This window comes from Anoplopoma fimbria, chromosome 8 (genome assembly GCF_027596085.1).
Source record: "Anoplopoma fimbria isolate UVic2021 breed Golden Eagle Sablefish chromosome 8, Afim_UVic_2022, whole genome shotgun sequence".
NCBI classification, from domain to species: domain Eukaryota; kingdom Metazoa; phylum Chordata; class Actinopteri; order Perciformes; family Anoplopomatidae; genus Anoplopoma; species Anoplopoma fimbria.
The window spans coordinates 68,855-84,589 of NC_072456.1; the positions used below are offsets into that span (position 1 = coordinate 68,855).

Sequence of the window (15,735 nt, forward strand, 5' to 3'; positions counted from 1 at the left end):
AACACCAAACTACTTTTAAGTTTCCCTCTAAAACATCTCTTGTTGGGAAACTTAATCCATCATCTTCACAGAGACACAAAACAACTGCAAAGAGATGCAAAATGACAATAAAAAGAGGCAAAACAACTACAGTGATTTTAAATGACCACAGAGACACACAACAACTACAAAGATAATCAAAATGACCACGACCTCCATCTCCCCTCCAGGCTACCAGAGACTCGACCCCAGACTGCCACTAGGAGCTGCAGCCCTGTTTCATGGTGGCTTACAGCTTTTGCACCGGCCGACACAATCCAGCGTCATACTGAGGGTGTTTTATACTCACGCACACATGTGAGCAGAGCTGATGAGTGAAGAGCACATAGTTCTCTCCTTTCCCTTTAGCAGGTGTAGTCACGTAGTCGTCATGTGTGCAGTGTTTCCTACATGAATGTGTGTGTATGTGTGTGTGTATGTGTGATTTTAGAGCCAAAATTGTGTTGCATATGGTTATCATGATATTTATTGTGTGTTGAGTTGTAATGTTTCTTTGTGTTTGTGTACAGTATCTTTGACGGAAGTGTGATATTTTGATAATGTCATGTCAGCTGAGATACGGCACGTGTGTGTTTACGAAAGACTTCAAGAAAATAGGAAGATAAGGTGAAAAGAAATTGTGCATTTATTATTAAATATTGAAGATGGAAAAAAACAATATCCTGCCAAATTGTTAAATAGCTACCACAGCGCACGTTTTTGTGTGTAACTCCCACATGTGTCTTCATATTGATAAAAATAAACTTACAATACTATTGTCATTGTCTTCATATGATTATTTTTTAAGTGAATTTGTAAATGATAGATTTAGAAATGATAATGGTGTTGAGTATGAATTTATTTTTTATGCTGTGTATACCATGGACAAATTATATAGAACGTGTTGTCTTACAGTTCACTCCTGTATGGGGGAGAAGCACAAGTGATTGTACAAAATATTGTGAATGTTTGTATATTATAGATGCAATTTAGTATAATAAAAATCACAATCTTTAAATCATAGCATTTGTTTTGTTTTCTGTGATGCCATTGTTAACTTTTTCTTACACGTTTTGTTGTTTTTGGATAATATTGTTACGCTACATCTTGTAATACCAGTTTAGCTACTAGTACTTGAATAATAATGAAGTTAAAACTTGAATGATGTAAACAAAAGATAACGAATAAAGAATTCTTCAATCCTAGTGTAGGTGTATTTCAATACTAGTTTTACAAGATGTTATGCATAAATGTGGTGAAAAACCTTGATGGCTCATTTATTGTTGTATCGTGGATGCATTATAAAAAACTAAATTAAAAGTAAGTTTTACAGACACTACTCTGGGCTGATAAACTCCATCTTGTTTATTCTGCATTTAAGGTGTGTTTAATTGATAGTTAGACAGTGTGTACTTACATTCTTAGAAAACAAAAGGTCAATAGATTTTAAATATTAATTAAAGCTAAGGCCACAAACGACTGTGTTTATTTAGACTCAAATGATTTTATCTAGCTTTTATAAATACAACACAGGCCGTCATTGTTAGATAAAGGTAAAATAATAAGATTATCCATTTATATCGTCATTGCACAACTAGTGTTACCATGACCACCAATCACTACGCAGTATTCTTCAATTAAACTTCCCCTCTGTCGTCACAGTTTCGACCAATCAGATCGTGTGTATCTGTGTGCGATGGATTCGTTCTCAGCCAATCACAGGCTTTGTTTTGGCTAACCGCTACTTCCGTCGACTAGGCGGCTGTAGTGAAACCAAAGCTGAATATAAACATTACTGCACTGAAAGCGAAGCTGCTAAACGTCCATCGACACCAGGCAACCAGCAGCAGGTGAGTGACTCCTTATGTCCCAGGTAATATGTAACAGAGCACTGCGGTGTCACGTCCTCACTCAGCTAACGAGTTAATGTTAATGTTAGCCAGTGAGGCTAAACTAACCTGTCCACAGCACGGAAACGAGTTAATGTTAATGTTAGCCAGTGAGGCTAAACTACCCCTCCACAGCACGGAAACGAGTTAATGTTAATGTTAGCCAGTGAGGCTAAACTAACCCTGTCCACAGCACGGAAACGAGTTAATGTTAATGTTAGCCAGTGTGGCTAAACTAACCCTGTCCACAGCACGGAAACGAGTTAATGTTAATGTTAGCCAGTGAGGCTAAACTAACCCTGTCCACAGCACGGAAACGAGTTAATGTTAAAGCCAGTGTGGCTTCCACAGCACGGAAACGAGTTAATGTTAATGTTAGCCAGTGAGGCTAAACTACCCTCTGTCCACAGCTCAACAACAGCATTAGCGGAAGCTGCTCTGTTGCTTCAGTCATTCACCCCATATAACGGTCTACCTGCATCACTGTCTTCAGAGCAGCATTATTTTAAGTGACGTTACATGTTAAGTTAGCTCAAACAGCTAGCGTGCTATCTGCCATCGAACGTCAGTGACGTCATGTGACGTCAGTTCTATCTGCTGCTGCATCACGGATAATAATAATAATAATAATGATAATAATAATGATGATAATAATAATAATAATAATAATAATAATAATAATGATAATAATAATAATGATAATAATAATAATAATAATAATGATGATGATGATAATAATAATAATAATAATAATAATGATAATAATAATAATGATGATGATGATGATGATAATAATAATGATGATGATGATGATGATAATAATAATGATAATCAATCCTTTATTAGTCGCTCTACCTCATGTGCCACAGCCGCCAGGATTGTTTTTATTACTTATTAAAGCAAAAGTCCACGTTCTCTGTACCTGTCTTCAGCTGTCAGTACTCAGTGCTATTACTATTACTATTATTAGTGCTATTAGTTGTTGTTTTAGGGTTAACCCTCAAAACAATTGTATTAATCATCTAGACTTTAAAATGATAGAAAATAGTAAATAAATAAATAAATAGAAGACACAAGTTCTGAGAGTCCAAGTTGAGGTCTTTAAATTCTGTGTTTTTTCCATCCAATATTTCAAACTATATTCATGTTATAATTGTATAAAACTGAGAAAAGCAACAAATCCTCACTTTTGAGGAAGCACGGAGAAAATGTTTGGTAGTTTTGCATGATGAATAACTGAAACATTAATATAGTATCAAAATGGCTGGCAATTAATTAACTGTTCATCGGCTCTTCCATTAGTAGCTGTTTCAGCTACAGATGTTTGCTTCCATTCAGCCACAAGAGCGATAGTGAGGTCCATCACTGATATTGGGTGATAAGGCCAGTTGGGGTTCCATAATATGTACAATATTTATGCCGAATTTTGACATGAAAACATGACCTACAATACTAAATGTATTTGTGTGTTCTCCTGCATGTCTAGCACTGATACTCCAGAGGGTCTCTTTCAAAATGCCTCAGACCAACAAGTCAGTGAGCAGTGGAGGTGCGCAAGGTCAAGTATCTGCCCCAGACCAGGGTGAGCCGCCGCCACCACAGGAAGTCAGGAACCAGGGAGTTGCTGGGGATGGAGGTGGTGGTGCAGGGGCAGGTGGAGGTGAAAGAGTCGCTGTGGAGGATCAGGGAGACCCAGAGATCGTCAGATCACCCAGTGACCCGAAGAAATACAGGTGGGAGAGTGAAAAAAACGAAATTGTTTGGTTTAAATATCTGACATGACTTTTTGACAGTAGATAGGGCTGCACAATTATGTCCAAAATAATAATCTAGATTATTTTGATCAATATTGAGATCATGATTAGTTTGATATCCATCTTCACCTGGATAAGAGGTTTTCAAGTTGTGAGACGCCTCTCCAGTGCGGAAAGTTAAGAACCCCTCAGCGAATGGTTGCTGCAATTTGTCTTAAAAATCACAATCAGTCTCTGAATCATAACTCAGTTGAATCCAAACACACAGACGTGATACACATATTTTTCGACTCAGCATGACCTAAGCTTTTTTTCATACTACCCGATGGCACTGTAACTCATGACTCCTTAGATGACGCGTGAGCTCCAAGCATGCACAAAGGCGTTTATGCCAAATGTGCTGTTAGTTGCATTATTCTCCGAAATGCCAGAGGGTGTACACACAAAATATACAGAAGCAAGAACACAACAAATCTAACCAGCAAAACGGCATAACCAACCAAGGATAAATTGCAAACTGTTAACTGATGTCTCGTTTTCATGGACTTCTTTCTTGCCTTTATACAATCCCTGTAAAGAAATAAGTATTACATGCCTTATAAAGAAACAAAGGTTCAATATCCTGTAAACAATTTGATTTGTCTGTAAAAACATATACTCAAAACTGCTTTTATCACTGAATTTAGAGACAGTCATGTTTGAAAAGCACTGATTGTGTGCTAAAGTGTCAATAAACGCCTAATGAATGTAATGTAAGTTAAAGTAACTGATCTGCAGGTGTGAAAGCACCCATTGTTTTCACAGCTACGAAGTTAAGTTTTCCTGCTGAAGACATAGTAAGAAACGATGAGTTTTGAGTGTTGCTGTCTTGCTCTCTGCAGATACATTAAGCTGAGTAACGGCCTGCGAGTGCTCCTCATCTCCGACTTCAGCAGGACTGATGGAAAGGAAGGCAGTGAAAACGGAGAGGACAAGGTGGAGGCAGAGGACAGGGAGGATCAGCAGGAAGAGAGGGAAGGCGAGGAAGAAGGGGATTCTGGTGAGGGGTCGGAGGAGGAAGAGGAGGAGAATGAAGAGGAAGAGCAGGACAGTGACTTTGATGAGCTGGACGAGGATAACGCAGAGAAGAAGAAGAGAGGGAGCTGTGAGAAGCAGGTGGGTGAAATAAAGATTAATTAATCCAATGTATCACGTCTGTTAGAATAACTGTTTTCTTTCCATGAATGTAATGTAATAAATATATATATATATATATATATATATATATTTTACTTTTTTACATTACATTTATTAGGCAACGCTTTTATCCAAAGTGACTTCTGTGAGGAACTTTTAACTGGTTATTAAACAGTCTCAGTTTAATACTGATGCCTCTATATGACATACGTATTCCCCTATGGTTCGGGATCCTGGAATAAATCCCGGAGTCACGTGTCAGGTGCAGCCTTGCTCGGTATTTTAATGGTTTTCACACAAACACAATAACCGAGCCACACTACTGTTAGGGTCTCCGTGAGCCTCTAACTGGCGCGCCGGGTCGGCGGTCCTCTCCCGGTCGCGGTCTCTCCTCCTCTGCTTCTTCTCCGGTTCTTCTCTCTCTCTCTTCTCTGTCTCTCTTCTCTCGTCTTCGTCGTTTCTCTCGCTGTCGTCTTCGTCGTTCTCTCTCGCTGTCGTCTCTCTCTTCGTCTTCTTCTTCTCTTCCTCCATGGTTGCTGTCTGCCGGCTCCTTATATCGGGGTTTCCGGTTCCTGTCCTCTCCCTCCCCGGCTGTTTCCACTCTCGTTCATTAGTCCGCCCTCGGGGCGGCTCTTTGTCGCCGGCTGGTGGATGGCGGTGGTATGTGCCATCCAACACGAAACCTCGGGCCCGTCCGGGCCGAGGTTTAAGGGGCGGGATGCCACACTCCCCATCGTTTGCTCAGGCCTCCGGTAGCCGGGGAAGCCCCCCAGGCAAGCGTCCCGTCGTGACAGGGCGTCGGCGTTGGCGTGCTCTCGGCCCGGTCGGTGGTCCACCTTAAATCTGAAGTCCTGTAGGGCCAGGAACCATCGTGTCACTCGGGCGTTCGTATTTTTGGCGCCTGCCATCCATTTTAGTGGCGCGTGGTCGGTGACCAGAGTGAACTCCCGCCCTAGGAGGTAGTATCTCAGTCTGTCGAGGCTCCATTTGATGGCGAGGGCCTCTTTTTCTACCGTCGAGTAGTTCCTCTCATTTGGCAGAAGTCTCCGGCTGATGTACATGATGGGGTGCTCCTCTCCTGCCCGGACCTGGGACAGGACTCCCCCCAGCCCGACCTCCGAGGCGTCCGTGTGCACTAACAGAGGGGAAGCAAAATCAGGGGTTATGAGTAGCGGTTCTGCGCATAAGGCTTCGCGGAGCGTCCCGAAGGCCTGGTCAGCCGCCTCGGACCAGGTGATCCGATCCGGCAGGGCCTTCCGGGTCAGGTCGTTCAGGGGCTGGTCAGTGTGGCGAACCCGGGTATGAATCGCTGGTAGTATCCCACCAGCCCTAGAAACGACTTCACCTGTTTCTTGGTGCGGGGTTCGGGCCAGTCCCTGATGGCGGCCACCTTACTCTCTTGGGGTCGGATGATTCCCCGTCCCACCTGGTACCCCAGGTACGCCGTCTCCTCCTGTCCGAGCCTGCACTTGGCCGGGTTGGCCGTGAGGCCTGCCTTCCGCAGCTCCCCTAGCACCGCCCTCAGCTGGCGGAGGTGGACATCCCAGCTGTGGCTATAGATTATGATGTCGTCTATATAGGCCGCCGCGTAGTCCTGGTGTGGCCTTAGGATCTGGTCCATCATGCGTTGGAAGGTGGCCGGCGCTCCATGTACTCCAAAGGGGAGGACGGTGTACTGGTAGAGTCCCCCTGGAGTTGAGAACGCCGTTTTCTCCCGGGCCGCCCTGGTCAGCGGTACCTGCCAGTATCCCTTGGTTAGGTCCAAGGTCGAAAGATACCGGGCTGGACCCAGGCGTTCTATCAGTTCGTCTACCCGGGGCATGGGGTAGGCGTCAAACTCGGACACCTCATTCAGCCTCCGGAAGTCATTGCAGAACCGGTACGATCCGTCCGGCTTTGGTACGAGGACCACCGGGCTGGACCAGGCACTGCGCGACTCCTCGATGACCCCGAGCTGTAGCATCCGGCGGACTTCTGCCTGGATGGCCTCTCTCCGGGCCTCCGGGATCCTGTAGGGTGGAACTCTCACCTTCACTCCCGGCGCCGTCCGGATGTCGTGATGGGCGACTGTGGTCCTCCCCGGAAGTTCGGACAACACGTCCCGGTGCTGCATGACGAGGTCCTCCAAGTCTCGTTTTTGGGCTGGGCTGAGGTCCTCCCCACCGGAACCTCCGGGATCTCCTGTCGGGCCGCCAGCGCCAGGGGGCCAGGGTCCGGGGGTTCCCTTCCCCCTCGCCACTGTTTCAATATATTTATATGATATATCTGGGTGGGCTTCCGCCTCCCCGGTTGTCTAACCCGGTAGTTCACCTCTCCCACCCGTTCCACTACCTCATAAGGTCCCTGCCATTTGGCCAGGAATTTGCACTCAGCCGTGGGGACCAGGACCAGGACCAGCTCCCCGGGATGGAGGGTTCGCAGCTGGGCTCCCCGGTTGTAGACCCTCGCTTGGACCTGCTGGGCTTGCCGGAGGTGTTCTCGGACGATGGGCCACACTCGGGCCATGCGGTCCTTCACCTGCTCTACGTGGTCCAGGGTGGTGCGATGGGGTGACGGCTGGCTCTCCCATGCTTCTTTGGCGATGTCCAAGATGCCGCGGGGTCTCCGTCCGTACAGTAGCTCGAACGGCGAGAATCCGGTGGAGGCCTGGGGTACCTCTCGGACTGCGAACAGCACATGGGGTAATAGCTGGTCCCAGTTCTTCCCATCTATCGCCATGGCTTTCTTCAGCATCTGTTTTAATGTCCTGTTGAAGCGTTCCACCAAGCCATCGGTCTGGGGGTGGTATACGGAGGTCCGGAGCTGCTTCACTTGCAGGAAACTGAGTAATTCCTTCATGACTCGGGACATGAAGCATGAGCCTTGATCGGTTAGCACCTCCTTGGCTATCCCCACCCGGCTAAAGAGGAGCATCAGCTCCCGGGCGACCCGCTTCGCGGTGGCTGCGCGCAGGGGTAGGGCCTCGGGGTACCGGGTGGCGTAGTCCACCAGGACCAGGATATACCGATGACCCCGGCTGGTCTTGGGGAGGGGCCCCACAATGTCCATAGCTATCCGCTCGAAAGGGGTCTCTATTATGGGCATGGGAATAAGGGGGCTTCTGACTGTGGCCCTAGGTGCTGTCCTCTGACACTCGGGGCACCCCTGACAATGGCTCTCCACGTCCCTTTTTACCCCTGGCCAATAAAACCTCGCAAGGACCCGCTCTCGGGTTTTGTCCATGCCCAAATGGGCTCCTAGGAGGTGGGTGTGGGCCATAAACAGTACCTTGCTTACGTACGCCCGGGGAACCACCAATTGTTCCCTTACTCCCTCCTCTCCTTCCACTACTCTATATAGCAGCCCCCTCCTCGTGCTAAAGTGTGGGTGCAATGGGTGACTCACCGAGTCCCGGGCCTGACCGTCGTGGGCCACCACATGGCTCCAGGCGTGTTTCAGGGCCTCGTCTTGGAGCTGGGCGCTGGCGAACTGTCCCGGTCGGGCCGAGCCTACCTCCTTCTCCGGAAGGAAATCAGAAAACTCGGTGAGGGGGAGCTCTCCGGGTCTTCCGGGGGTTGGGTTGCTCGGACGCTGTGAGGGTGTCCGGGGTGCCGGGTTGGGGTCCCGGTGATCCGGGTTGGGAGGGTCCGTCTCCCTCGGACTCCTGGTCCTCTGCCGTTGACTCCCTGAGGGACGACGGGCGCCGTGTGGCCCCGTACGCCTGCCGAGCTCTCCTCGCCCCCCGACGGGGAGGTTCCCTCTTGTTCCGGAGTTCTCGCGTTGGGTCCCACAACCGGTTAAATATTGGGCAGTCCCTCCCAATTAAGAGCGGGACCGGGAGGTGGGGTACAATCCCCGCCCGTGCTGTAAACACCCCTTGTGGGGTACGTACTACCACATGGCATGTCTGGTAGGTCCGTGTGTCCCCATGCACGCAGGCCACGTCCATGGGCTCCCCCTCCCTCCCTCCCGCCAGGTCGGGGCGGAGGAGGGTGACCACGCTGCCGGTGTCCAATATGGCCTGTGTGTCTATGTTCATCACCCGTGCCGGTATGGTCGGGCTCTGGGGCGCCGTCTGGGTCCAGCAGGTGGCCAGCATGCAGGGCCGGTCCCCCCTCCAGTCCGCGTAGGCCGACGGCATGGGCACGTCCTGCTTTCCCGGGCAGTAGCGCGCTATATGGCCAGGCTGATCACACTCGTAACAGCGTCTCCGTTCGCGATTCTCCGGGATTACGAGCGGTGGGACTGGTGCAGCTGCGGGAGCCCCGGTCGTGGGTCCCCGTCGGTCTCGGCGGGTCTCAGCGGGTCGTGGGGTGGTGTAGGTCCGGTTGCTCAGCCGCTGGGCCACCTGCCAATTCTCCAGCTGTCTGACCAGGTCATCTATGGTGTTGGGGTGGTGGTGGGCCAGTACCCGGCAGGCATCCGGCGGTAGCTGGCGTAGGGAGTGGTCTATAATTACCCTGTCTATAGGGCTGGGTCCTTCACCGGAGGTTAGCCATCTCTTCACTAACCGGCCGAGTTGTGCAATCTGGGTCCGCACCGCGCCCCGGGCGTCGAACCGCCAGTCATGGATCCGTTGCGCTCGGGCCGCGAGGTTATGGCCGTAGTACGCCAAGATTGCCTGTTTGAGGGCTGGGTACCGCCTGGCGTCCTCCGCTGATAGGTCTTGGCTCGCCTGCTGGGCCGGACCGGTGAGAAAGGGAGCCACGATGTGGGCCCACTGTTCCACTGGCCAGTTCTCCCTCTGGGCGGTCCGCTCGAATGTCTCGAGGTACGCCTCCACATCATCGTCGGGTCCGAGTTTGGTGAGTCGGCTGGTCGGGGCGGCGGTCGGGGCGTCCCGTACTGCGTGTTGTGCGAGCCGTACCACAGCTTCGCGGAGCAGGGCAAGGCTCTCCGCCGTCTCCCGCTGTGTAGCCGCAGCCGCAGCCGCTGCCGCGGCTCCATCCGGTTTCTGCATTTCCGGTCGGGTATTTTCTTACCGGGGTTCGTAGTGGTTTCGTCCGTTGCCCGCGTTCTCCACCATATGTGGGATCCCGTTCCCCTATGGTTCGGGATCCTGGAATAAATCCCGGAGTCACGTGTCAGGTGCAGCCTTGCTCGGTATTTTAATGGTTTTCACACAAACACAATAACCGAGCCACACTACTGTTAGGGTCTCCGTGAGCCTCTAACTAACTGGCGCGCGGTCGGCGGTCCTCTCCCGGTCGCGGTCTCTCCTCCTCTGCTTCTTCTCCGGTTCTTCCTCTCCTCTTCTCTCGCTCTTCTCTCGTCTTCGTCGTTGTCTCTCGCTGTCGTCTTCGTCGTTCTCTCTCGCTGTCGTTCTCTCTCGCTGTCGTCTTCTTCTTCTCCTCTCTTCCTCCATGGTTGCTGTCTGCCGGCTCCTTATATCGGGGTTTCCGGTTCCTGTCCTCTCCCTCCCCGGCTGTTTCCACTCTCGTTCATTAGTCCGCCCTCGGGGCGGCTCTTTGTCGCCGGCTGGTGGATGGCGGTGGTATGTGCCATCCAACACGAAACCTCGGGCCCGTCCGGGCCGAGGTTTCGCTCAGAAACACTGCTGCAAAAATCAACACAGAATTCAAGTTCCTTGTAGTAGTTTTAGTTTAAATTTCTCTCACTTTTTTAAACAAGAGTTTGTTTATTTTGTGCCAAACGACCAACAAAATCATGTTAATATATAGCTCTTGGGATATTCTGTATTTTCTTCATGTTCAGACTCAGCCCAACCCTGAAAGTATATATTTACTATCAAGTATTGTGAACGTATCAAATCCTGATATATCTTCTTCCTCTGAGCAATAAAGCTCCATTGTTTTCCAAAAACTATTGAAAACGTATCAATGAGCCAGACTGTAGCACTGGGTGACATGTTATTCATCTTTAAGAAAATACACACTGTAGTTCATTTTGACTCAATCCCACATACACTGTCCTGCTGCCACAAATACTCACTTGAGCACCGAATGTGGATTAATCCACCGCTGAAAATAGTCCCCAACAAATGAACTATTTACACCTGTTTGTTTGATTAAAAACTGTGAACAGATGTTTTACATTACTGAGCCTTTTTTTTTAATTAAAATATATATGTAAGGAGTTTTTAAAGATATAGCTGTATAGTTCAGTAATGTTTAAATTACTTTATTCACTGAATCACTGATATAGAGAGCAGTTAGTAAAGGGTTACAGTGAGATGACTGCTATGTTGTGTCCTGAACGAACAGCTATAAACTTTGTAATTACCCTTGATGCTCATCAGTGTGCTGAATGAATATTCAAGTAGAAAATGTGTATGTTTCCAGGCGGCAGCTGCTCTGTGCATCAGTGTGGGGAGCTTCAGTGACCCGGACGACCTGCCCGGCCTCGCCCACTTCCTGGAGCACAGTGAGTCCACCTCTAATGCTGCATTCTGACTGAGAGCTTCTTAGATCTGCAAATGTTAGCTCATAGTTTTGTGTTATTTGCATGCAGAGCGTCTCACCAGATAAATGATTTTGTGTTTTTCTGGTTATTAATCTCTTCTCCTGATTTCTTCTTTATTTTTTTTAATTTCCTCCTCTGATGTTCAGTGGTGTTTATGGGCAGTGAGAAATACCCAGCGGAGAATGGCTTTGACGCCTTCCTAAAGAAGCACGGTGGGAGCGACAACGCGTCCACCGACTGTGAAAGAACCATTTTTCAGTTCGACGTGCAGAGGAAGTATTTCAGAGAAGCGCTCGACAGGTGAGACCATTAGTCAGTGTAGGCGAAGGGATGTCGGATGAGGAAACCCCTGCAGTTTGTTCTGCAGGTGAATTCCTTAGGTTGAGTATTACTACTGAATAATAGCAAAATAATATTTTACTTACAAGTGATATTTTTTTTTATTGAACTTTTGGTCGATAAAATGTCAAAAACTGTGAAAAGGGAACGTGCTCACAGAGTCCAATGTGATGTCTTTCTTACCAACAATTTAAAGATATATATATATAGTTTACAATCATATAAAACAGAGAAATCTTCATATTAGAGTAGCTAGAAACTGAGAATGATCTGCATTTTGTGTGACATAAACAGCTAATCAATAAAGTAGAGTAGAATCAAACGTAAGTAAAGTAATTTACCCCGTTTTCAACTTTTTTTTCCCTTTCTCTCTCTCCATTATGTTTATGTTCCAGGTGGGCTCAGTTCTTCATCTGTCCTCTGATGATAGAAGATGCCATCGATAGAGAGGTGGAGGCCGTGGACAGTGGTAAGTGATATAAATTACACGTCGTCAAATGTTTTCTCTACTCAGATACTCTCAGCATCCTAAAACTGCACCAGTGCCCCTTTAATCTGCTTAATTTTTTGCTCCTGACATTCTGTTCAGAACCAGGTCTGAACTACACACCTGACTTTTCAGCTTGAGTTTTTTTTTTTCTTCTTCTTTCTTTCCTTCTGTCTTTTCTGATTTCCTGTTCAGAGTATCAGTTAGCGAGGCCGTCTGACTCCCATCGTAAGGAGATGCTGTTTGGGAGTCTGGCTAAACCAGGACACCCTATGAGCAAATTCTGCTGGGGTAAGAACAACACTGTTTTGCCTTTTTCACTGAATCTCTGCAACATCTTCTGTCCTTTAAATAATGAGAAAGGTTTTACACAGCACAAAAAAATTTAAAGTTAGGTTTTTAAGGGTCTTGAATACAAATACTTTTAAGTCAGTGTCACAAGCCATATATGTGCCTTAAATTTCCATTTTTCCCCATAATGAAAATTTCACATATTTCATTCTGAATGAATTATTCAAGGTTTTAAAAAGTCCTATTTCTAAGTTGATGAACGTGGAAAGAAGTGGTTTGATGTCACCTCACTATTGAACATCTGTTCCTGGCCAGGTAACGCTCAAACATTAAAGCACGATCCCAAAGAGAAGCAGATCAACACCTACCAGCGGCTCAGAGACTTCTGGAGGAGATATTACTCTGCTCATTACATGACGCTCGCCATTCAGTCCAAAGGTACTTACACAAACTCTCCAGAGATGAATGAAGAGGCTCTTTGAAGATGTCTGCATTGTATTTTTACTGATTTTGCAGCTTGTTTTAGTAATTAAAAACCTAAAAGCCCTCAGCAGGTCTATGATGCTGTAATGCTTCAGGGTCAGGGCGGTTGATATGGGCTGCTGCTGTTCAACAACATAAGCTAAAGTTGTCTATGCTTTTTGGCCGCTCCGCAGTTATGCTTTAGTTTAATGACGTAGGGTCGCTCAATCGGATGCAAGGCACCTGACATCAATAGGGTGAGAAGCAAGTCGCAATGGAAAAAAAAAAATTGGTAAGGAAGTAGTTGTGAAAAAATGTTTTAATGTCCGACCAACAGCCAGCGCTTTTGAAAAACCCTTCAATATAGTACTGCAACATTCAATGTCAACATCTAGCTTAAAAGGTAGCTTAACAGCGATGACATCACTGTTAGGTATGTAACCACACCCTGATGAGCACTACGTCACAGGGCTGCAGTTTTTTTTTTTTTTTTTTTTTTTTTTTTTTAAAGCTACTGCTTAAATACTCATTAATCCACAGCTAACTTTAGCAGGCTATGCTACCTGTGAGCAGCTGTTGGTATGATTGTGAAGCTCGTGAGATGTTCTTCTCTCTGACTGTGTTTTTTTTTTTGTTGATTAGAGACTCTGGACACTCTGGAGCAGTGGGTGAAAGAGATCTTCATCACAGTTCCCAACAAGTAAGACACTTTGAAGTCAAAAGTCAGACCTTCTTAAAGACTGTTCATATGTAATCAACCCTGAATGACCCGAAATGTTCTGACAATTATAATTATTAATTATAAATAATTATGTATATTATAAACCATAATTAACCTTCTGGTTTCTTTCGGGATTGTCCTCAGAAAAAAAATCTTAAAACAAAGTGTTATTGTTTAAATTATTGAATACATAAAGTGATAACTATCCAATCTATGTTAATATATTAACCAATTATCGATCCAAAAAAAACTAAAAACATACATTCATCAGTACATACAGTGGGGCAAAAAAGTATTTAGTCAGCCACCAATTGTGCAAGTTCTCCCATTTAAAAAGATGAGAGAGGCCTGTAATTTTCATCATAGGTATACCTAAACTATGAGAGACAGAATGAGAAAAAAAAATTCCTGAAAATCACATTGTCTGATTTTTAAAGAATATATTTTCAAATTATGGTGGAAAATAAGTATTTGGTCAATAACAAAAGTTCATCTCAATACTTTGTTATATACCCTTTGTTGGCAATGACAGAGGTCAAACGTTTCCTGTAAGTCTTCACAAGCTTTTCACACACTGTTGCTGGTATTTTGGCCCATTCCTCCATGCAGACCTCCTCTAGAGCAGTGATGTTTTGGGGCTGTCGCTGGGCAACACGGACTTTCAACTCCCTCCACAGATTTTCTATGGGGTTGAGATCTGGAGACTGGCTAGGCCACTCCAGGACCTTGAGATGCTTCTTACGAAGCCACTCCTTCGTTGCCTGGGCGGTGTGTTTGGGATCATTGTCATGCTGAAAGACCCAGCCACGTTTCATCTTCAATGCCCTTGCTGATGGAAGGAGGTTTTCACTCAAAATCTCACGATACATGGCCCCATTCATTCTTTCCTTTACACGGATCAGTCGTCCTGGTCCCCTTGCAGAAAAACAGCCCCAAAGCATGATGTTTCCACCCTCATGCTTCACAGTAGGTATGGTGTTCTTTGGATGCAACTCGGCATTCTTTCTCCTCCAAACACGACGAGTTGAGTTTTTACCAAAAAGTTCTATTTTGGTTTCATCTGACCATATGACATTCTCCCAATCCTCTTCTGGATCATCCAAATGCTCTCTAGCAAACTTCAGACGGGCCTGGACATGTACTGGCTTAAGCAGGGGGACACGTCTGGCACTGCAGGATCTGAGTCCCTGGCGGCGTAGTGTGTTACTGATGGTAGCCTTTGTTACTTTGGTCCCAGCTCTCTGCAGGTCATTCACTAGGTCCCCCGTGTGGTTCTGGGATTTTTGTTCACCGTTCTTGTGATCATTTTGGCCCCACGGGGTGAGATCTTGTGTGGAGCCCCAGATCGAGGGAGATTATCAGTGGTCTTGTATGTCTTCCATTTTCTAATAATTGCTCCCACAGTTGATTTCTTCACACCAAGCTGCTTACCTATTGCAGATTCAGTCTTCCCAGCCTGGTGCAGGTCTACAGTTTTGTTTCTGGTGTCCTTTGACAGCTCTTTGGTCTTGGCCATAGTGGAGTTTGGAGTGTGACTGTTTGAGGTTGTGGACAGGTGTCTTTTACACTGATAACAAGTTCAAACAGGTGCCATTAATACAGGTAACGAGTGGAGGACAGAGGAGCCTCTTAAAGAAGAAGTTACAGGTCTGTGAGAGCCAGAAATCTTGCTTGTTTGTAGGTGACCAAATACTTATTTTACCGAGGAATTTACCAATTAATTCATTAAAAATCCTACAATGTGATTTCCTGGATTCTTTCCCCCCATTCTGTCTCTCATAGTTGAAGTGTACCTATGATGAAAATTACAGGCGTCTCTCATCTTTTTAAGTGGGAGAACTTGCACAATTGGTGGCTGACTAAATACTTTTTTGCCCCACTGTATGTGTCACACAATAAAAGATGAAAAAGATAAATAATGACAATCACATGAAGAAGAATCAGTTTAATGAATGAAAATGTTTGTGTTGTAATCTTTTTATTATTGTTTGTTGTGTTTTAGCGATGAACCTCAAGCCGACTTCTCTCATCTCCTGCAGCCGTTTGACACACCAGTCTTCAACAAACTCTACAGAGGTCAGATAGTAGTAGTTCTAGGATATTTTTCTCATCTTTCACTCTTAAGTAACCTACACACTAATGTTTACGTGTGTGTGTGTGTGTGTGTGTGTGTGTGTGTGTGTGTGTGTGTGTGTG

The 15,735-nt window shown here is 46.3% G+C and overlaps 1 protein-coding gene across 1 annotated transcript in view; it reads left to right on the forward strand.

Annotated features, from left to right (window-relative positions):
• The first annotated feature begins 1,751 nt into the window (after nt 1-1,751).
• LOC129094339 (nardilysin-like) overlaps nt 1,752-15,735 on the forward strand; it is a 29,125-nt gene continuing 15,141 nt past the window's right edge. The window contains exons 1-10 of the mRNA XM_054602467.1: nt 1,752-1,868; nt 3,394-3,640; nt 4,543-4,816; nt 11,119-11,200; nt 11,386-11,539; nt 11,974-12,047; nt 12,261-12,356; nt 12,672-12,794; nt 13,461-13,518; nt 15,542-15,615. Coding sequence (XP_054458442.1) covers nt 3,423-3,640; nt 4,543-4,816; nt 11,119-11,200; nt 11,386-11,539; nt 11,974-12,047; nt 12,261-12,356; nt 12,672-12,794; nt 13,461-13,518; nt 15,542-15,615 — 1,153 coding nt within the window. The 5' untranslated portion in view covers nt 1,752-1,868; nt 3,394-3,422. The remainder of the gene's footprint in view (nt 1,869-3,393; nt 3,641-4,542; nt 4,817-11,118; nt 11,201-11,385; nt 11,540-11,973; nt 12,048-12,260; nt 12,357-12,671; nt 12,795-13,460; nt 13,519-15,541; nt 15,616-15,735) is intronic.